The sequence below is a fragment of the Heloderma suspectum genome, chromosome 5 (assembly GCF_057233095.1).
Source record: "Heloderma suspectum isolate Gila_16-S chromosome 5, 16-S_ref, whole genome shotgun sequence".
NCBI classification, from domain to species: Eukaryota; Metazoa; Chordata; class Lepidosauria; order Squamata; family Helodermatidae; genus Heloderma; species Heloderma suspectum.
The window spans coordinates 227,191,244-227,204,415 of record NC_139462.1 but is presented as its reverse complement, the minus strand read 5'-3'; the positions used below and the strand labels follow the sequence as shown (position 1 = coordinate 227,204,415).

Sequence of the window (13,172 nt, the reverse complement as noted above, 5' to 3'; positions counted from 1 at the left end):
CCACTCTTCAATGGGTACTTACCTATGACTCCTGCCACTATGGTAGGAACTACTTCGACTTCTTGAGCGGCCTCTGCTGTACCATCCTCTGCTCCGGCTTCGTGTGTAGCTCCGTGACCTATAAATTTAAAGTACATGTGTTGAAAAGTGATGCTAATTAAGGAACATTCACAGGTGTTGTTTTAAGATTTTTAGAGCCAACTAGCGACAAAGTGGCTAGCTAGCATTAAGAGAAAATCAAAGGAGAGGGAGCAAGGAAGACAGGCAAAGATGACCACCTCATGCATATTCTCCCCCCAACAATTGCCCTCTGAGGATTGCAGTAAACAGGCAGGGGCCACCTCTGAGCCTGCTCCAGCTGAAGTGCCCCCCCTTCTCACCACAGGGCTATTACCACCAAGTGCCCTTTGGGAAGGATGAACTGCTCTGTTTTAATATTGTTTATGGTATTTTATTAATGTATCTGCGTGTTATTTGTAAGCTGACTTGGAAGGATTTATATCCTGAAAGTCAGAATATAAATCATAATAAACACGAGGAACATGGAACACGAGGAACATGGCCAGCGCAATGCTTTTCTGAAAAAGCACTGCCTATTTGTAAAACAAGCAAATTTTACCCACCTGTATGAAGAAGTGGAGCTTCTTGACCGACTTCTTGAGTGACTATAGGAAAGGGATCTTGTTCTGTGCCTGGATTTAGGATCTGATTTGCTCCGTGACCGGCTGCGGCTCCTGGACTGGCTGTTCTCTCGTGTGGGAGAATCCTCCTCACTAGAGCTCTCACAGTTCCTTGGTCTTCGATTAAGCCGGGCCGTCTTTCTTACTTCATCAAACAGAGAGCCTGGTCTAATTTTGTTTTTACTTTTAATTTCGATCCTTAAACCTTGTGGTTTTGATTCCGATGAGGCCACATTTTTAGCTTCTAAGGAACTGCTAGCAGCGGCTGCAGCTGCAATCTGTAAATTTCCTACACCCTGTAATGGTTTCCATTTATTATCCATTATGCTACTCTGGGCATTTTCTGCTGTTTCAGTTTTCAGCACACTTTCCACAGCAGCTACTGTTGTGGTCGGTTTAGGTCTTTGTTTGTCTCTTTCTCTGCTGCCTTCTTTGATACCAGTCAATTCTCTAGTATTGATTCCTTGTTTTACAGTCTCTCCTTCAGAGTTACTTCGAACATCTGTGTTTTTACTAACTTTAATGTCCTGGAAGTTCACCTTCAGACTTAATGGAGAAAGTTCTACACCTACCTTTACAGGTGAATTGTGATCTGGAGTACAGATCTCCATATCAGCCATCTGGGTAACATCCACCTCACTTCCATTATTCACCTTGGCAGAATCAGCACTTTCCGAAACCTCCACATTTCCATCTACATTTAAAGCACGGGCAGAAGTAGTCTGCTCCCCATTACCTTTACTAAGTTGGTTAGCAGGTGATTCATGACTTACAGTTTCATCTGATAGCATATTGTCTTCATGGAGCTTTTCATCATCCCTTGTTTGGTCTTTGACCATTTTATTTTCAGGATCCTGATTTTTACGTTTAACATCAGTGGTGACTTGCTTGCCCTTCTCATCATTGGCTCCTGGCTTTACAGCAGTGCCTTCTTCCTCTTCCTCTTCCTCACCAAACTCCAGTGGAGGCTGCCAAAGAAATGTTTCCTTTGTTTTTTGAGCCTTATGCTTCTTCTCTTTTTTACCCTTGGATTTTTCTTTAGCTTTTTTGGAATGTGCTTTTTTGAGGTTCTTTTTGGAACCATGCTTTTGCTTTCTTGATTTTCCCTTAGCACCTGAATTGGAATGGGAGCTCTCTGTCTCAGAAAGGGATGACTGTTTGTTTGCCTTTAGTACACCTGAGGAGGAATCTAATTTTGTCTTACATTTGGCAAGGCTGAGATCCGTGTCTGAGTCCGATGTGGCTTCACCTTCTTCCTTACTAGAAGACAACCTTGAATCTTTACTGTTTCTGTCTCTACCCTTTTCTGAATTTGATTCAGAGCCACACTTGCTCCCAGCTTGCACTTTCCTTGCTTTCCGACCAGTCCTTGGAGACTCAGATTTCTCCTTCAAAGCTTTTTTTTTGGAACGGTCCCTACTCCACTCAGACCTAGGCTTCTCTTCATACCCATCACAAGCTGAACTGCTTTTATTTTGTTTCCGATTACCTTTTTCTGGCAGTGACTGCCCTTGTTCTTGGACTGGCTGTGGTTTAGCCAGCTGCTCACTATCTGTGGAGAAGTCCAAAGAGGATCTACTTGCACTCTCTCTGCGCTTCTGAGAAGTCACATCTTTCACATACGGAAGTGTACTTTCAGAACTACTTTGTCTTTTCTTTGACAACTGTAAATTTCTCTCTCTGGATTCAGATTTCATTTTGCTTTTCTGTTGGTCATCCTCACTTAGAGAAAAATAAGATGATGACCCGCTGTAGCATGACCGGTCAGTGGGGAATTTATTTGCTGAACGGGATCTGACTGTTGATCGAGATCGAGATCTTGAACTGGATGGACTTCTTGATCTTGAGTAAGACTTTGAATAGGATCTACTTCTAGATGTCCTGCTCCTAGACCTTCGCCAACTGCCTGAACTTCTGTCACTCTGATTTTTAGAATAACCGCTCTGGTCACTATCAGAACTCTTTCGTCGCTTATGGTATGAAGAGGATGAGCCAGGGTCATTTTTGACACTTACTAAACTGTAAGTAGTCTGAGTAGGTATTAAGTGAGTGGTCTTTGCTTTCATTTCCTGAATTCGCTCATAGGATGGCTTCCATGGCTTTTGCCCAGGTTTCCATCTAGAAGGTGGTGGACTGTCACTGAGGGGTATAACTGGAATGCTTTCAGCAACAACAGGCTGTATCACAACTTGATCGTTCTGAGGTAATGCTGTTCTTACAGGTTCTACCTTAACCGGTTTGTGCTCATTTAAATGAGATGTGACATTTTTGGGTGAACTGGATACCATCTTCAGATGCTTGGAGGTGGAGCTAGATCTTGATCGGCTCCTAGAGCGAGAAGACTTATAAGCAATCCTTGATCTAGAACTTCTTCTGGAATAAGATCTGGATCTAGACCTGGACCTGTAATATGACCGAGAGTCTCTGCTTGATAGAGATAATGAGCTCTGCTTATCTCTCTCAGATTTAGACCAGCCCCGTCTAGAAGAGTCATCCCTAGAAGTCAGTGAGGAAGAGCGAGACACCCTATCGTGATTGGAAGGTGACTTTGTCCTTCTAGTTGAAGAACGAGGAGATTCTATCTCTGTTGAGGATGATAATCTCCTTTTTTTAATTTGCTTGTGCTTCTTGATGTGTTTTTGCTTTTTGGTCTTCTTTTTGTGCTTTGCCCTTTTTTCTTTCCGGTGTTTTTTGTGGTGGCCAACATATTTTGCACTACTTAGATCTGAATAGCCATTATGCGACCAAGACCTTGACCTCTGGGACAGACTTCTTTCATCCCACCTTCCTGGTTCACTCAACCTAAGAAACAAACAAATAAAATGACTGGGCACCCCTTTACGTTTTCTTGCTTTATTTTAATAGCTCTCCAGAGAGGGAATGTGGGTTTCAGGAGCCATGCAGCAGGGCCCTGAAGAACTGATTAACAGCTGAATTATCTGGAAGATGCTTTGAAGTACTGGGTTTGCACAGGTATTTTCCTAAAAAGCAAATGTCACATGTAATTAGACTCATTTCTCTGCCTCAGATACAGAGAATCTAAATGACAGATCTACATCTGAGTGGATAAACAGAGGCTATACAGAAAATTCATGTGCCTCAAAGGGTCTTGGAGCCAGATTCCATACAGCATTATGTGTCCACAGGATGGACAATTGTTACACACAGCCGAAACCTTTTGAATGGGTTAGCCAAATAAATTGCTCAAAGATGATCCAACGATTTGATCTCAATATTCAGGAAGTTATCCTCAGGGCATCTTATATGGACCACCATATAGATAAAATAGTTTCTGCGTGAACACGCACCCACAGAAATAATTTTGAAAGCTATCCCACAGCTGCAAAACTCTAACCGTTAGAGAAAGTAAGTTAAAAGGATCTGTTGGCTGTTCATCATGGATGACAACAGCTGGGGAGGGGAATTAAAGTATTCTGAGCCCAGGAATTCGTTTTGAGTATGAGAATTTGAATGGAACTCAGTTGTTCTACCCCAAAATCCACTGCTGACCTCAAGCTTTCTTCATTTCAGCAGTATTCATTTAAAGGGGGTTCACTTTGCAGCTGCTATTGTTAAATTCAGAAACCCTTGCAGATCTACCAGAGATCACCCAGAGATCTAACAGCAGATCCAGATCTAGATTCTGCCCACCCCCGATAAATGGCATCTGTGGCAACTGAGGCTTAGATGTGTTTTGTTGCACTTGGTAAGATGCTTTAATTTTAGAATGGTACAAGTGGGAGATTGGGGCTGTGTGGATAGAGAAAGCCTATTGGGATGCTTTGTATGAAGTTTCATCTTGTTGAGCTGGTCTTGGCATGCTCCATGGAACACAGTGTGATATGTTTATAAATTGTTTTGTTAAATTTTCATGCAGAAACTCCCTGTGCATTAAAGCATTTTGAGGACTGCATTGTAAACAGGGATGATTTGATTTAAACCAAACTGATTTAAATCATAGTTTAAATCGCTTTTCTGCAGGAGAATGATTTAAATCAGTTTAAATCACTAGTGAGGAAGATTCTATTTAGTCATCTTTTTTAGTAGAAGTACATTATTGTTTAATATAATCTGAACACATATTCAGAGATGTAGGTTTCATTAGAAGGTAGGTACGCAGAGGGGGATACATGCAGCAGATGTTTCCTCAGGAGTCAGGACTGCATGAAAATGTTCTGTTCACTTTTGGTTTCACTTTCTATTCCCCTCACCTATCCCTTGCATTTATATCCAGACTTCTCCTCCTTGTTCAGATCTATTCCATCTCCCCAAATACTCTGTTCATTGACCTCCTCTAGCTTTGCACTTAGAGAGGGGCAAGGCCTTGAGAGAGCGAGAGCAAGCATGCACTTCTGTACACCACCTGCAGTGCAGAAGAGGAATGATCAGGTTATCTCTCATCTCCAAAAATTGCTGTTAACATATTCATATAATATAATTAGAAGCTGTATAATTAGTATTCGTGATTATATCTTTGACGTAGATACTTTTTTTTTTTTTTAACTATTTTAAGAAAATTTCAAAATCTGATTTCAAATAATTTTTTTTTTAAATTGCTTTTTATCAACCTTGACTGTAAAGTAGTACTTGCACAGGTTAAAAACCATTCTAAAATGGAACGGAAATGTTGCTTCTGAAATGTCCATTGCGTTTTTCTCCAAAATTAGTTCCATGGAATCTTACTTACTTGCATTCTATAAAGTGTCTATTTTAAGTGTATATGGCTTTTGCACCAGGCTCTGGTTGATGGAGCTCTGGGTGCTAGTAAAAACTGAAGTAAATCCTGCAGGCCTGAAGTCTGCCCATGCCTTCCTTATATGATCTGCAGTTACCACCACCTTTATTTTTTCTTGCACGCTCATATCCAACCTATTTGCCATTTTGCAGTTCAGGTGTAATTTATTCCTTTGTTTATTCTCAACAAAGTCTTACTTGTCCCCTTTACTCCATTTTTCTCCACTGGGTGGCCTGTAGACTCTTAATCGCTGCATTTCTTCTTTCCAGTGTGGGGGAGTTTCACTGCTTCCATCATTATCAGATTCTGAACATGAGCGAGAATGAGGTGGTGTATGGTATCGCTGGAAAAAACAACAGTATAATATTACACAAAATCCATAACACGAGTGCATGCACACCACCTAAGAAACCTCACCTATGATTTTAAAGAATTCAGGGGCAACTGCATGCTGGACATATATTACACCTAAACTGGGAAATTACTTTCAGAGCCACAAATTTTGCAATCCAGAAGAACTACTCTGAAGGAAGAGGTAACCCAAGCACATAACCTCGCATAACTCAGGAGAACATATAACCCACCAAAAGGTAAGTCCCTGCATCAATTTCGAACTGACACGCTGCCTCGCAGGCTGTTCAAATTTATATCCACATTGTTCTTATAAAATCACTTTGTGTGTCTATTCTTTGCCACACAAACGTTTTTAGCTGCAAGTAAATAATGCCATACACTTAAATATATTTTTCATTTGCTGTCTGTTTTTCATTCTTTCTCTGCCTCTTTAAGTCAGCCATTTTATAAACAACCCTACTCCACATCCCTGTCTCCATTAAGAGAAGCCTATTTAGCCCAGAAAGCATGATCTAGACATATAAAATCTTTATTTTGCTTTTTCTCTCAAAACCCAGGCCTGATAAGTGTGCACCTGAAAAGCCTGCTTGTGGTATTAAGTGAAGGTGTCAATTCTCTTTCTTTACATTGCTAGTGCTCATGCCAAGAATTGTGTACATCTGCTTATGTTGTGTTTTGTAGGTGCAGATCTATCATAAAAGACCAAAAACGTTTAACATATACAGCTCCTTTCCAGTGTCACCAATTTCTAGTTCCCATTAATTTCATCTGCACTCTTTCTACCTATCTAATAAGCTGACAGGAATAGGCCGGGTGCATCTTCTTTCCTGTGAGTATGCACAAACTACCTCAAACCTATCACAAGCACATCTGATATTCTCATGATTAAAAAAAGACTGCCCCCCCTCCCCCCACCAAATGTCTAAGGAGAAGCAGGAATCCCAGTAAATTGTGATTCTTTTGATAGACAGGCCAAGCAAGCAAAACACAGCATTTCAGTGTTGGTTAAAATAAAATCCTCATTTCATTTTCAAATTTTGAAGGAAAAATATATATAAAAAACATACTATTGTGCCTCTCCCTCTGATTTTTCTTCCAGATTTAGATACTGAGGGCTTCTGGTCTGTCAAAACTGGTGCTACATCAAGAGGCTTCCTTAAATATTAAGAATGATGCAGGTAAAAGGAAAACAGTGCTGTAAAAATATGAATCTGTTTCTTGCAGTCAAAATGTTAAGTATGACTAGACTAAGCAAATGATAAACACAGGCACCCACCTCCCCCACATCTCTGCTGTTATCCAAGTGGGGGGTGTATGGGATAGCACACACCACACTTTAGAACTTTCAAGTTCCCCTTCCATGAGTTACAGAACTTTCACCCAAGATAAAAAAAGCTGTAAAGCTCCTGGGTGGGGTGTGGTATTGCACACTGTAGACTCCTTCCTCCATCTGCCCTCTAAGATGGACCCCATGAACAGGACATCAAAGGTTTGGCTGATATGCCCCAAAGGAAGAAGCCTCTTTAAGGGAACTGAGTAAATTCCAGGTTCTTTCTGAAATAACTCCAAAAAGGTGCTGAATAGGAAACAAGCTTCTCCTTAAGGATGGTTGTTAACATTATGGTGGGTGGCATTCCCTGAGGGAGAAGGTAGAAATTTCTAGTATGTACAATATCACTTCCTGTGAACTGGAGTGATACCCTGGTCAGCTGCCTCTAGATAAAAGTGCCATGAACTCAAGGGCTCCCCCGCCCCTATCAGTTTTCTATGATCTTTTGATGTCAGTAACAATATATATGGAGAACTATAACTAAAATTCGAAAAGGCTTTGAAGGTATCATCCCTGTATCATACTTTCGGTGGAACAAAACTTGTGCCTCGTTAGAATTTGCCCCAAATTAAGTTAAGCACCAAGAGATGAATTTGGGAGGGGTTGTGTGTTCACTTCACATGCCCTAAGGATCAGAGTAACTACAACAGATATGAAACTATCCTGACTAGAGATGTGAAGGCCCAGAAAAAAACACGGAAAATTTTGAGGGGAAAACTGCCCCCCCGCCCCATTTTTTCTCCCAAAGACCAGTTTTATTTTTTTCCGAAAAATTGAACAGCTTTAGATTAAGATTTTTTTTTAGAATTTAAAACAAAGTATTCATATATTGTTAACTAGCCTTTATCCCCCCCACCATGATTTCTAAAAACTATGTAATAAGACTTTTATAGAAAGACAGAGATCTAAAGTGTCTGGAAATAATGAAGCCATGGAGGAAAATGCTTTAAAAAAATCCTCTCTGTAAGATTCACAGCATTGTTATTTCTTCCATTCCTTATTAAAATTACTGATCAAATTGATATTTTACCAATAGACTTTTAGGGATGCTCCATGTCATGCTGTTTCCCAACATATGAGTAGTCATGGTATCCTAATACAGAAGAAAATGTGCATTCTTTACAGTTTTGGTTTTGTTCTATAGAGTCCTGTGTTTCTGAGCTTGTTTTGGTTAGATGCCTTAGCAGTCAATTAATGTAGTTCTACTCTAAAACCCACATGTGAAAAAAAACACTGTAGGTTACCCTGCCACTGTCACCAGCACGTAGGTGATCCCACCTTAAAAATAAAAAAAATTTGAGGCTTGGGTTTATAGAACTCACTGCTACAGTTTAATAAAGTTCTCAATTAAATCACACCACTAGGGAATGCTGCCTCAACTATAAAACCTTTTAACTGCTGAAGAAACCCTTTCTACCTAAAGGAAACTCAGTAGCCTGGTTCCTATGGCGCAGGCATGGGATTGACACTACCAGTAGAGACCACCTTACAAAATGAACAAAAAATAAGATGTTAATGGAAATTAGTTACAAAAGTGAATACACTGTCACCTTTCAAATATTAGCCTAAGATTGCTTAAAGGTTCTTCAATTAAATATGGTTGCTTACCATTCCTAAGCTGAGTCCTTCCCAGCTAAATAAAATCTTGATAGCTCTTCCTTCAGATCAGACTTCCCTAAGTTCCACCCCACAAATAGGAACAGGTTTAGGAATTTCCCTAAGCCTCCTTACAAACAAGAACAGATGCTGTACATCAGTCTTCCTCTGCCTCCAGTTCTTCTTGCTTCTGGGATGATTCAGATGTTTCAGGGACTATTTGCTGAAGTTCCCTCTGGTCAGACATAAAATAGGAACCTAAAATATGTTATGTATAACTTGGGTTGCTCTTAAAATTATCATGTTTGGTATATTAAATTTGAAAATATATTTTATTCAGACAATAATCAAATTATACTTAATCAAACTTTAGGAACATAAAGGCTGCTTTATGTTCCTAAAGTCGTCTTCCTCAACCTGGTGCCCGCCAGATGTTTTGGACTACAATGCCCAGTATTTCTGACCATTAGCCATGGTTCCTGAGGCTGATGGGAGCTGAAGTCCAAAGTAGCTAAAGGGCACCAAGTTGCGGAAGGCTGTCCTAAAGCAACATAGTGACTTTAGATCTGTATAAAGTGCTTAAAAAAGTAAATATTGCTTTTTTTTTCATTTTTCCCCAACATTTGTTTTTTTCCCCAAAACCCCCCTTAGGGAAAAACCTGTTTTTTTCCTCATGGCTTCAAAATTTCTGGAAATTTTTAAATCTCTATTCCTGAAACCACAGAACTAAAAAGAGTGTGCAGGGTTTCTTTCCTGTTCACTGCATATGTGTCACAAGGTATGTGGGGAATAAATGGGGCCCTAAAATGACTCAAAACATTCTTGGTCGTAGCAGAAGTTACCATGACTATAGTTTATGTTGAAAATGTATCTAAACCTACCTAAGAACAGAATACAGTACTTCATGACTGCCTTGCTCATTTTTTAAAAAGGCATTTGGTACATGCCATTGTTGGAGACAAGATACCTGGCTAGATGCAACTTTCTTCCATTACCAGATAACATCAGCTCCTAAATGTAAAATACAATTTTTCACCCATAGGATAGTATCAGTAGGCAACCATGAGAAATATAAATGTGTAAATTATGTCCTTGCTATTTAGGTATTGCAAGTCATGAGGATCCACAACTGACCCCATGGTTGGAAATAAACAATTGGCTCAAGGATCACTGTAAAGAACTATTCCCACAAAGGAGGAATACACATAAAAAGAGAGAAGAAAAGTTTGCTGCATACGGCTCAGGTTCTGTTTTTACAACCGGTGCATCTCTTCTAAGCAAAAATCTGTTTTCAGGCACTGGAGGAATTTCTTCAGGACGGACAACAGGTTTGTCCCTTTTCACATTCAAATCCACTGATTTTTCATTTGCTTCACTTCTGTCGGAGTGGCTGGAAGGAAAAAGAGAAATTTTTAGGGCACCCTAGCAGAACTACTTTGCACTTTGAAAACCCAAGTGAAAACATCTACACAGTGAAAATTCAGTAGTTTGACAAATTTCTAGATTAAGCCTTCTTAGCATCACAAGGTTTTCCTCCCAAATTTAATAACCTATTGATAAATCAATCCCCCGACTTTGATAAATAAACTTTCACTTCCTAAGGGAGCAATCCTATGGCTGCTAGTCAGTGGCTAGATGGCCACTGGATACGTTGGTTTCTGGGAACCGACCTCGGAGCCCACGCTCTGAGGTCAGTTCCCTGAGAACTGACCTCCCTCCCCTCCTGTGCTGCCTCGCAGGCAGCTCAGAACGGCCCCATGCTCAGAAGAGGAGCACAGAGCAGTGAAAATGGGGTGTTCTTAGGTGGGGAAGGCGGAAATGCCAGTACGACACATCCTATGTGTTGTCCGGCAACCGCTTTCCCCTCTCTGCCTTCCTGCGGCTAGACAGCTGAAATCGGCTTTCTAGCCGCAAATGCAGGGGGGCTGAAGGACAATCCCCTCCACGCTTCTCCTGCCCTGCATTGGATAGGCGGTCGCCTCTAAGTTTGGAGGCAGCCACCTATCCCGATAGAATTGCACCCTAAACTTCCAAAAGTCAACACAATTCAATTCTACAAATATTCATATGATTAAAGCTGGTCTGCAGGCTATCAGCTTCTATTCCTTGGTGTGTAAATATATGTCACATCAATTTTTCAAAGGAAAGGAGAGCAGAATTACAAGTGTTCTGAAAGCAACATGGAGGCCTATTTGTCATTTCTACAATCCTCAGCATGCACGCTTGGAGATTCCACTGATTCAATAGGGCTCTTTCGCTGTGATGAGCTTTAGCTTAATTGGCTTGGCACTTTAAAAAAGCTTGTTCCTCAATCCAACAGCAATCAAAAAGGCTTCCTCATCCCTTTTTATGATAATTCATTAGATACCTTCTCTGGCCTGATGTCCGTTTATTCTTGGGCTCCTCTTTTTTTCTTTCTTCCCTTCTTCGTTTCCTTGATTGTTTAGCTTTAGTTCTCCTCTTGCGTTTCCTTTTTCTACTTCTCTCATTTTCAGATTCACTGTCAGAGGAGGATTCTGATGAAGTAGATGAGCTGCTGGTGGAGGTATCTGAAACGTCTGAGTGAGTAGACACTTTTCTCTTCTTCTCCAAAACTTAGGAATAAAGTTATACATTTTTATTATTACCTCTAGAAAGTAAACAGACTGGCATTCAGCATGGATACAATCACAAATATAATGAATTGCCTGAGATCATGATTATAGAAGGTTCGAGAGGTATCTACCCATAAAGGTGGCCTAAAAATAATTTTAAATAGACTATTACGCACATTTTTGTTAATATTTCAGATAGTGTGGCAACTTACTTTGAATTACTGACTAAGCTACTACTGGATCTGTCTACAACATTGGGCAGATGTAAATACCTAAATGAATAATTTGGCATTAAATAACCATAGCCATTAAATCTGACACTAAATAATTGCTATTTGCCCTAGGAAAACAACCAAAGCCATTTATAGAAACTCACCCTGTTGGTTCTTTGGCCTGGTTCACACATAATGCTAAACCATGTTTTATTTAGCCCATGGATTGCTGCCCCATTCAGGCTTGTCTTACAGATGACTGAACAAACCATGGTTTGTTTTCTCAGTCCCTAGGTAGTTTTGCTTCCCTCCCCCTTTACTCGCTCCCTCCCTGTATCCCAAATGCCTTTGCTGTGCGGTATTGTACAGCAGCTGCATTTTTGACCGCTCTTGCCCACCACCTCTGTAGCCTGGTGAACAACCCAGGAACAACTTACAGTTCTGCATTTGCATGCAATGATAACTTACGGTTTAAAAAACCTCAAATTCACAAGCCAACAACAAATACCAGAGGTTCTCTTGCTGGGTTGTTCGTGGTTAACCATTTGTTAATACGGCCACATTCACATGACAACTCAGAATTCAACAACCCATACCATGGGTTAATGTTATATGCGAACCAGGCCTGTCAGCAACTAACTGGGATTTTGTTGTATCAGCATCTCACTGTCATTGCTGCTCCTGCCAGGTATCTATCTTAATTATTCTGTCACTTTTTAATAGTCCTGAAGGCTTCTTTCCTCTAAGGGCTTCTTGAAGATCCGTGCTTGATTCCCAAAGTTAGTTTCTCTTTTTCTTTAGCCTTTCATTTTGCTTTCTTAAAGATGGCATCAAAACGGATATCATACAACTTTTATGATTTTTACATAAGGTTCCAAGTGCCAACTGTTGAGGGCATGTGTGTGTAATATATATGACAGGGGGCACAGTCTAACCGCAGCTGTTGGTGCAACAGTGCCCACAGGATAGCATTTAAAATGACTCAATGAAGTCCTCTTCCTTCCCAAGCTGTCCATGGGCGGCCCTCAGCCAGGCACACACACACTGCTCTAACCACTGCTTCCAATGGGAAGGCAGCATGAGCCCGCATTGTACCCAGCCTCGCTCTTCTCCCGAGGACCCTGGCTGACAAGTTACTCTGATGGTAATAATGGCTGGTGTGCTGTGGTGCATTTTGAGGCTGGGGAGGAAGAGGGGGAAGGAAAAGAGCTCCAATAAAGCTGCACCCACATGGGGATGGATCACGCCTTTATAACGAGTAAAACTAATGAACCATTCTATCTTGAAGCAACATAATGAAGAGTATGGTACCAACAGATGCATTATCTTTATAGACCAAATGAATTCTATGTAGACAGTTCTGTCATGAAAATGCAAAATGGACTATTTTTACAGGAATCAAAACTTAGGAAATGGACAGTAATCCATTGATCCCTCTTGTAATTTAAGCATTTCAAAATAATGTAATAAGGCAATAGATGTTTGGTATTTCTAGGTCATCCTACAATTATTACAGACAACTATTCTGCAACAAATTTTTGTTATATATTTGGCATGAGAACACGTTCCCTCAAATATAGTGACAGAATGTGGCCAAACTTAGTATGCTACAAAATGGAAGCATATTCAAAGTGCATGAAAAAGCGGTTTCCAGAATTCTAATTCAAATTA

General features: G+C 40.4%; 1 protein-coding gene across 3 annotated transcripts in view; it reads right to left on the bottom strand.

The window, feature by feature from the left end:
- Positions 1-13,172, bottom strand: part of NKTR (natural killer cell triggering receptor) — a 43,689-nt gene that overhangs the window by 4,326 nt on the left and 26,191 nt on the right. For all 3 annotated transcript variants that reach the window (XM_084859453.1, XM_084859454.1, XM_084859452.1), the window contains 6 exons: positions 11,064-11,289; positions 9,933-10,085; positions 6,837-6,924; positions 5,613-5,758; positions 624-3,482; positions 23-118 (listed from right to left, as the gene is read on the bottom strand). In XM_084859453.1, the coding sequence (XP_084715579.1) occupies positions 23-118; positions 624-3,482; positions 5,613-5,758; positions 6,837-6,924; positions 9,933-10,085; positions 11,064-11,289 (3,568 nt within the window). The remainder of the gene's footprint in view (positions 1-22; positions 119-623; positions 3,483-5,612; positions 5,759-6,836; positions 6,925-9,932; positions 10,086-11,063; positions 11,290-13,172) is intronic.